At 45.4% G+C, this 9,413-nt stretch overlaps 1 protein-coding gene across 1 annotated transcript in view; it reads right to left on the minus strand.

Annotated features, from left to right (window-relative positions):
* The window catches only part of roraa (RAR-related orphan receptor A, paralog a), a 253,174-nt gene extending 245,589 nt beyond the window's left edge, over positions 1 to 7,585 (minus strand). Inside the window, exon 1 of the mRNA XM_015964458.3 lies at positions 7,280 to 7,585. Coding sequence (XP_015819944.1) covers positions 7,280 to 7,436 — 157 coding nt within the window. The 5' untranslated portion in view covers positions 7,437 to 7,585. The remainder of the gene's footprint in view (positions 1 to 7,279) is intronic.
* Between the last annotated feature and the right edge of the window lie 1,828 nt (positions 7,586 to 9,413).

A 9,413-nucleotide genomic window follows, 5' to 3' on the forward strand; every position in this document is an offset into this window, starting at 1 on the left:
TGGGCCTTGTTCCACTCTGCGATTGTCGAGGCGGCTGTTGCTAGCTGTGGTCGTAAGGTGGCCGGTGCCAGTCGTGGTGGCTACCCCCGTACCCGCTGGTGGACACCAGAGGTTCGGGGAGCCGTCAGGCTGAAGAAGGAGGCCTACAGGGCGTGGCTGGTCTGTGGGTCTCCGGAGGCAGCAGACAGGTACCGGATAGCCAAGCGGGGTGCAGCAGTGGCAGTTGCCGAGGCAAAATCTCGGGCGTGGGAGGAGTTTGGTGAGGCCATGGAGAAAGACTATCGATCGGCTCCAAAGAGGTTCTGGCAAACTGTCCGGCGCCTCAGGAGAGGAAGGCAGCAACTCGCTCACACTGTTTACAGTGGGGATGGGGAGCTGCTGACGTCAACTGAGGCTATAGTCGGACGGTGGAAGGAATACTTTGAGGAGCTCCTCAATCCCACCAATGCGCATTCCGAGGAGGAACCAGAGCTGGGAGGCCTGGGGATGGACTGTCCGATCTCGGGGGCGGAAGTTGCTGAGGTAGTCAAACAACTACACAGCGGCGGAGCCCCGGGGGCGGATGAGGTTCGTCCTGGGTATCTCAAAGCTATGGATGTTGTAGGGCTGTCATGGTTGACACGTCTCTACAACATTGCGTGGTCATCGGGGGCAGTTCCTAGGGAGTGGCAGACCGGGGTGGTGGTCCCCATCTTTAAGAAGGGTGACCTGAGGGTGTGTTCCAACTATAGGGGGATCACACTCCTCAGCCTCCCTGGAAAGGTCTACTCCAAGGTACTGGAGAGGAGGGTCCGATCGATAGTTGAATCTCAGATAGAGGAGGAGCAATGTGGTTTTCGTCCTGGCCGTGGAACTGTGGACCAGCTCTATACCCTTGCAAGGGTGATGGAGGGGGCATGGGAGTTTGCCCAACCAATCCACATGTGCTTTGTGGATTTGGAGAAGGCTTATGACCGTGTCCCCAGGGGCACCCTGTGGGGGACGCTCCAGGAGTATGGGGTGGGTGGCTTTCTGTTAAGGGCCATTCAGTCCCTTTACCAGAGGAGCGTGAGTTTGGTCCGCATAGCCGGTAGTAAGTCGGACCTGTTCCCAGTGAGGGTTGGACTCCGCCAGGGCTGCCCTTTGTCACCGGTTCTGTTCATCACATTTATGGACAGAATTTCTAGACGCAGCCGTGGTGTGGAGTGTGTCGAGTTTGGTGGCAGGAGAATCTCGTCTCTGCTTTTTGCGGATGATGTGGTCCTCCTAGCTTCATCCAGCTCTGACCTTCAGCTCTTGCTGGGTAGGTTCGCGGCCGAATGTGAAGCGGCTGGGATGAGGATCAGCACCTCCAAATCTGAGACCATGGTTCTCGACCGGAAAAGGGTGGCTTGCCACCTCCGGGTCGGGGGAGAGGTCCTACCTCAAGTGGAGGAGTTTAAGTATCTCGGGGTCTTGTTCACGAGTGAGGGTAGGAGGGATCGGGAGATCGACAGGCGGATTGGTTCGGCGTCTGCAGTGATGCGGACGCTGAGCCGATCTGTCGTGGGGAAGAGGGAGCTGAGCCAGAAAGCCAGGCTCTCGATTTACCGGTCGATCTACGTCCCAATCCTCACCTATGGTCATGAGCTTTGGGTAATGACCGAAAGAACGAGATCGCGGATACAAGCGGCCGAAATGAGTATCCTCCGTAGGGTGGCCGGGCTCAGCCTTAGAGATAGGGTGAGGAGCTCGGACATTCGGGAGGGACTCGGAGTAGAACCGCTGCTCCTCCGGATCGAAAGGAGCCAGTTGAGGTGGTTTGGGCATCTGGTCAGGATGCCTCCTGGACGCCTCCCTGGGGAGGTGTTTCGGGCATGTCCTGCCGGCAGAAGGCCCCCGGGTCGACCCAGGACACGTTGGAGAAGTTACATCTCCAATCTGGTCCGGGAACGCCTTGGGGTCCTGCCGGAGGAGCTGGTGGACAAGGCCGGGGAGAGGACGGCCTGGAGCTCCCTAGTTGGGATGCTGCCCCCGCGACCCGGACCCGGATAAGCGGAGGAAGACGAGACGAGGGAGACGAGAGGCATAATTGTACATTTGGGAACTTGACAGTGTGTTCGTTTAGCACAACAGTGATTAACTGACTTCTGTTTGTTGCATTCAACACATTCTCACACCCAAAGCAGCTAAAACTGACGATGGGTGACCAAGCGTTTGTTTCCGATGTGTAGGTAGCTCCAACGCGCGGTTTCCGAAGCCCGCGGGAAACTGTGCATTTCACCAACATTTAACCTCTAACCTCTTGCTATTTAACTTTCCCCTCACCCCATCCTAACTTTAACCCAGTTTCTCATTGTAAAATTCTCATTAACCGTGTTTGAGACTGACAGTACAACTAGAAACAAATTTTGCATGTGCAAGTGGGTTAAGGTTAGGATTGGGGTGAGGGGCAGGTTAAATAGCAAGAGGGTAAAGGTCAAAATTCGGTGAAATCTCCGTTTTACCACGGACGTCAGAAAGCGACACTCTGGCACAGCGCGTTGGCTCCCGACGCAATGGGGCTACCAATGCTTCGGAAACAAACACTTGGTCACCCCTCATCAGTTTTAGCCGCTTCGGGTGTGAGAATGTGTTGGATCATGACATCACCCTCGGTTGTACAAAGGCTGATAGTAATGTTACTATGAAGCTTGGTGGCATGAATGGAGCAATATTCCCACCTTGCCATGCTGCCACAGCGCATTCAAAGGACACGCCCCTTATGTGCCGCCACAGTCAGTGCAGTTACATCTAAGTCAATCCAGGATGATTTTATTGTAATAAGTTGGGAGTTTTTATCCCACGTGCACATTAGAAAACAAGCCTCTCAAATGAAGTTTGTTTTGCCTTTTCATGTCGGCATTCTTCTGGTTAGCTTATAGCAAGCAGTAAAAAGAGGCTGGCGGGAGTGAAGCAGACGAAATAGAAACAGGAAAAAGAGGCCGAACGAATGTACAACAATGCTGCAGTGCAGCCTATTTGGTACGTACCGTCCTGCTTAATGGTGTGTTGCTTTGTGATGATGAACCTGTCAGAAGACCGCTTCCGCGGTCCCGTTACTTCCATCACTTTCGTAAGCGTCCATCCAGTTCAGTTTGGCTAACCCGTTTACATGCAGAATGCATTCTAATTGCTACTGCATTATCTGGGTGCTTCAGCTCCATTAGAACCAGTCCACTGCCAGCCAGGCTAACGCGTTTACATGCATAAAAAAAGAGTCTTTTTAGGGCATGACTTCTGTTTTCTGATGCACATGTAAACGCACAGAACCCAGCAGTAAACTGGTGAACTCACACTCAAAGCAAGTTTGTGCTGTCAGGCCATTCCTATTGCCTGACCTACTAATATATTTGATATTTTATGACTTAGTTAACAGTTGTAATGAAGTCTGTCCTTCAAAATTATCTGTAAATAGGAATTGGACAGTTACTTCTTGAATGCACAATCTGCTAAATCAAGGCCAAAGCCAACAGTGTAACAAAGTGGTTCAAGTACCTACACTTGTCACACTGATGTGTGTCATTTGTTCTCCACATCTGACCCATTCTGTGGGGGTGCGGTGACGCCCGGGGACTATTTGGGTGGTTTCGCCAAAGCCCTCAATGCTGAGTGTCAAGCAGAGAGGCATTGGGTCCCATCTTTAAGAGTCTTTGGTATGACCCGACCGTGGATTTGAACCCAAGATCTCCCTGTCTCAGACACTCATACCACTAGGCCACTGAGCTGGTCTTGATGAGGATGTCTTAAAACTGAATGTCATTGAGGGAATCGGGGTATTCAACACCATCCATAAACACATCAGCAGAAATCACACATACAGACATTGCGTTCATTACATTTTTGATAGATTATATTTTATTATGTTTTGAAGAACATGCTGTTTTGAAGTTTAATATTAACATCAAAATGTGTTAAAAATCAGAACATTTTTAACAACTTTGTGCCTTTTATTAGGTCAGTTATAAAATCACAGTCATGAGAATATGCAGACAAGTTTGAAAGCATGTCTTCATCAAACTCATTATCCTGGTTGGTTGGGATACTTTATGCTGATTCTTGTTATCACTTTAGATGATTTTGTGCTCCTTTTTGTATTTTGTTACACATCGCTTTGAATTGACCACAAGAAGTGAAGGGCTGCACTTCACTCCTGATCAAATTCAAATCATCCACAGTAATTAATTAGATAACTATCTTATATTCAAATATTGTTTGACTTTTAAAATCCTGATAAACAGAGTTGTTCAGGAGGAGATACCGTCAGTGTAACAGCTTTGTTTTCTAGAAAAGATATGCTGATTATAAAGATTTGAGTGTGCGACAGGTAACAACAAAAAAAATGCTACCTTTTTCTCATTGAAAGAGCTAAAACAGGATGTCACAGACATTTAGCCAAATAAAAAAGGAGCGCCTATTGGTGCTGCCCAAGCTGAAGGCTAAGCTTTAAGCCGCTGCCTGGATCTTCATGCTCTCCTGGCGGAAGAAAACCCCAATTCACAGAATTTGAGAATGCCATGGCCACAATAATGCTACTGTCCGCTCCAGTGGCACGCAACCACCAACAGCTTTCTGAGATTTGGTGTAAAAACTTTACTTTTTCTCTAAGAAAAAATAAAAACTTACATTTTACAACAACTAAAACCAGCCACTTTAGCTGATAGCTCTCATTTCAAAGCCCCAAAATAAAACAGTTGGATGAAGCTCATGTAACGTGTTCATTAAAAGAGGAACAAATATTTATGCAGCGTCAGGTGTTCTTTCCTACAAACCCCAAAACTGCTTTTTTTAGATTATTATTTTCAGCAAAGAAAAGTGTATGATTAGATGCTAAAATAACACTAAATGTTATGACACAATCAAAAGAAAACAGGCAAAACAATGTTTATTTCTATAAATACCTCACTAGTTTGCAGAACGTACTCTTCTACTCGCCACTACAGCATCCACACCTTAGAGGCTCGTGACTTTACAGTTCTTAAATATGTTTTTAATGATTTATTTCACCGCATGCAAACAACAGAATTAAAGTCAGATCTGCGCGACTCCACCTTCACACACAAACACACACGCGCACACACGTCAAGCATTATTCGCACCATTTATATTGATTTGATCCAAATCTGCAAAGAAATTTTCCAATATGAAGATAAACTCTTCCTCTTCTCCGATAATTCAATTCAAAGATACTTTATTAATCCCAGAGGGAAATTAGAGTTTCAGTACACACAATTCTGAGATCAGATAGGCATAGACACATGACAAGAATTGGTGACTGATCCTTAATGATCCTTGCACAGAATTTAATGACCTTTTTTCCGACCCACTCAGGTCTTTTATTGCTGCACAGCTCCTGCTGAAGTAAGCCTTTTCTACTGTACTTAAAAGGTATTAGCCCTCAGGGTTGAAACAGTAAACTCTCGGCATGCAGGAAAAGAAATGTGCATCCTCAGAAAGTCTAATACAGCTAGAGAGAAAAAAGAAACTGTGCTTAAAGTGTCTGCAGCCTCTCTGATGTTAGTTTCTGTGCTGCATGGCCTGGAAAGCTGGAACTGTAATCCTGAAAACTTCTTAGCACACAAACTTTGCTCTTTTTTTTTATTCTTGATTTACCTCAGCATGCCTAAAGAGAAGATGCACACAATCTGCATTAAAGCTAACTGTCTTGCAAAATGAAGGCTATTTATATTTCTACCTGATAACTTGTTATAGTTTGCATTTATTCAAATAAAACAAATTTGCAAACATTGAAAGACATTTGCAATCTTTGTAATATAGCTTTTAAAATCCTTTTGTTCCCATGCAGGGGGATTATGCATGAGTTGCAGTTTGTTGACGTACAAAGTTTTCCTAACTTTTCTTTGAACTCTCCACTGCAAAAACAACTCTTTTATTCTGTCTTTTTAAAGTTCAAAGTACTTAATGTGGAAAAACTCCTAAAATGGTGCAGAGATTGTCCAAGTGACTTTCCTTTTTTTCTCTCTCCACCCGTTCAGCATTACATAACAGAACCAAGGCGTTCTTCTTCCTGCCTTTCTCTTTCCCAGACGCACTTTAATCCCGTGCATAAAAAGGGTGGGGTGAATATGGGTCAGCAGGTTAGCAGTGTGTCTGAAAGTCAGACTTGTGAAAAAGAGAAATCAATCTTGGAAAGCTTTCATGACTACCTGTCTTCCCCCCCTCTATTACATAAGAGCTCAGGCTGCGAGTGCCAGCCCACAAAGTCCCACAGTTCCGCTTCAAGTGCGCTCTAGAGTGCTGCGCCTTTTTAAACACTTTTATTTGGATTTTCTGTAAATGTAATAGTGGCGCTGAAGGAGTGGGGGGAGGTTCTTCAAAGTGGTGGGGGGACAAAGATCTGTGATGATGATTTCTGCTCTCTGTTTATGGCTAAACCTGTTACATAACCAGCTTACATTCCACGTTCACCATATCACGTTCTAAATTTACCCGCCGCTGTGCGCGCATGCAGGAGAACAAAACTGCGCCCAATCGGACGCGTTTCGCATATTCTTTTACTCATTTATGATTACCTTTTTCTAAGAACCGGTCTGGATTCAGCAGTAATGGTTAGAATTTCTTAGAACTTGTGCGGGCTCGGTTCGACTGTAGGAGCGGGGAAGGGGGCGTGGTCAAATACAGTCTTCTGTACAACGTGATGGATAAATCATGTCCAAAGGCGCGCTGACTGGTTATTAAACGGGTTTCTTGTTTCAACGCAATCCAAAATAAACATTTCTGGGCATTTTACAATCAAATCCAGCTGATGAGGTGTGCTTTTTCTATATCAAGAAGTCAGATAAAGGTCCTTTAAGAAACCCAGCCAGACGGCGCTGTGCGAGACGTCCCTGAAAATCGATAAACTGAGCCACAGTTTCCTAAAGTTCACTTTGGGCACTTTAGACAATAATCGCCCCGCAGCGGGGCAGGTTGGTCTCTTTTATTGGCACAAGGAGAAGACCCAGCTCTGGGATTCTGGGCAATTGATTAATCCTGCAATCAGAGTAGGAATGTGACATCTGTGACCGTTTTCAGCCCCCCATGATGATTTCTGCTGTCAGTGGAGCTTAAACACGAGCACACACACACACACATGCACACACATAAACTAACACAATCGCTGCGGATTATAAAGGCGGTGTGTGAGAGGGTGGGATTTAAAAACGGTGCAAATGTTTTTGATATGTTTTTTTTAATTCATTTAAATACTCAATTTGGAGTTGGATTAAAAATTCCTCGATCGCTCCGTGCAAAAGAATACCCAAACGGGAGACCGACTTACCTCTGTTAGTGCTTGAACAGGTCTGCTTCCGAACCGGGGCTGCTGGATGGTCCGCTTTCCGGAGCGTCTCCAGGTTTACCGGGGTTTCCCTGACCGGGGTAGCCGGCTCCGAGGCGCTGTTGCCCGGGTCGCTCGCTGGATCTGGAGGGGACTCCATGTTGAATTTCAGATTCGCTGCTCAACTTACAGCTAACACTTCAAACTAATTCTCTGCGATCTGCGAGCTCCGACACCACGTCTTGCTTTCTAATTTAGAGCAGAAGTAAGAAATGAGAAATGCGAGTGTGTCTGGAGGTGGGTGTGTGGGATTTGATTGTCCACTAGCAGCGCTAGTGAGAGCTCCAGTCAGACAGGCTGGGAAGGGAGAGGTTGTCAATAGCCGAGGAATAGATGGAGGCCTGAAAGTAACCCAGGCTGATCGACCATGTGCAGTTTTATATGAGAACGTGCATTTTAAACCGCTGTTAAACCATCCTGTATGCATTTGTGTTGTTAATATTGCATCTTATACAAGTCTGCCACACTGTGATCATGCTTCTCATAGATTTATGCAACATTTGATTCTTAAAATTGCATTAAATATTCAAAAAATGCATCATAACTGCATGTTCTTGCAAAAATGTTTCATCCAAGTCAATGTTTTGACTTCAAACACACACACACACACACACACACACACACACACACACACACACACACACACACACACACACATATATATATATATATATATATATATATATATATATATATATATATATACATGAATAACATGACATAACTTGTAAAATTGTTTGTTTTTGCTATTATATAAAAGTATATAAAAGTGTTGTTTTATGAAAAATGCATTAATATCTGCAAACTTAGTTGGTTGCATGACATAATCATAACTGTGTGGAAGACAACATGTTAAAAAGACTTCCTTGTTTATTCACAGTAGCATGCACGTTTCCCATTCAGTCTGAGTTATTTGGTTTAAAAGTGTGTTTATCAAACAAGCCTCCTTCTAGATGTGCAGGCAGAAAACCTGCAAGTGACCAGCAGGCTCCAGACAGAACCACCCTCTTCACAGCTGAGCACGTGGACTTTGACATGGTCCTGCCCTTCAAGCTATGAGCTGGACTGATCAAGAGAGCACACTCATGCAAACGGCTGACAAAAGTTTTTATGTTCAGGCTATTATTCTTTTGCCTTTATTAAAGTCCGAGACAAAGCAGCACATTCTCCAAGTTTTATGTTTGAAATTTTTTAAAGTCTATTTGAATGTTGAATTATTTATTTATTTTGGTTCTAAGTCCACTTGCTGAGTTTTCACATTTCCTCTTTGCCATGCAACTTTATTATTTATTTTTACACATTGAGATATTTGTTTTAAAAAGTCCAATCAGTTATACCCACAGTCTATTTCCATTGAAAATTAAAACAACTTGAGTAAAATGCTTTACAGTTTGGTTAAAAATGGATAAAGTAATATTTATGAGTAAAAACAAAACAAAACAAAACACACACACACACACACACACACACACATATGCATACATCTTATATTTACCAGTGAGGAAGCTGAGCCTGGGGACATTAGGTTGGACTCTCCAAACTCTGGGGGTGAGGTCACTGAGCTTGTCAAGAAGCTCCTCTGTGGCAAAGCTATGGGGGCTCATGAGATCCGCCCAGAGTTCCTTAAGGCTCTGGATGTCGTAGAGCTGTGTTAGCTGACGAGTAAATCGGGGGCAGTTCCACTGGAATGGTAGACTGGGGTGGTTGTCCCCTATTTAAAAAGGGGGACCGCAGAGTGTGTTCCAACTACAGGGTTTCCCTGTTAAGTCTATACAAGAGTTCTGGAGAGGAGGATCTGTCGGATTGTAGAGTCTCTGATTCAGGAGGTCCTGGCCGTGGAACACTGGACCAGCTCTTTACCCTGGGGGGGGGGGGGGGGGGGGGGGGGGGGGGGGAAGTCTGGGCCGCTCGACTTAGGCTGTTGCCCTCGCGACTCGACTCCAGATAAGAGGAAGAAAATGGATGGATAGATGGATGGATTGATGGATGGATGGATGGATGGATGGGTATACATGGGCTCACCCCAGCAGGTCCCTGAGGTCCAGTAACCAAAGCCTTCTGGTTGTGCAGCTCACCA

This window comes from Nothobranchius furzeri, chromosome 4 (assembly GCF_043380555.1).
Source record: "Nothobranchius furzeri strain GRZ-AD chromosome 4, NfurGRZ-RIMD1, whole genome shotgun sequence".
Lineage (NCBI taxonomy): Eukaryota > Metazoa > Chordata > Actinopteri > Cyprinodontiformes > Nothobranchiidae > Nothobranchius > Nothobranchius furzeri.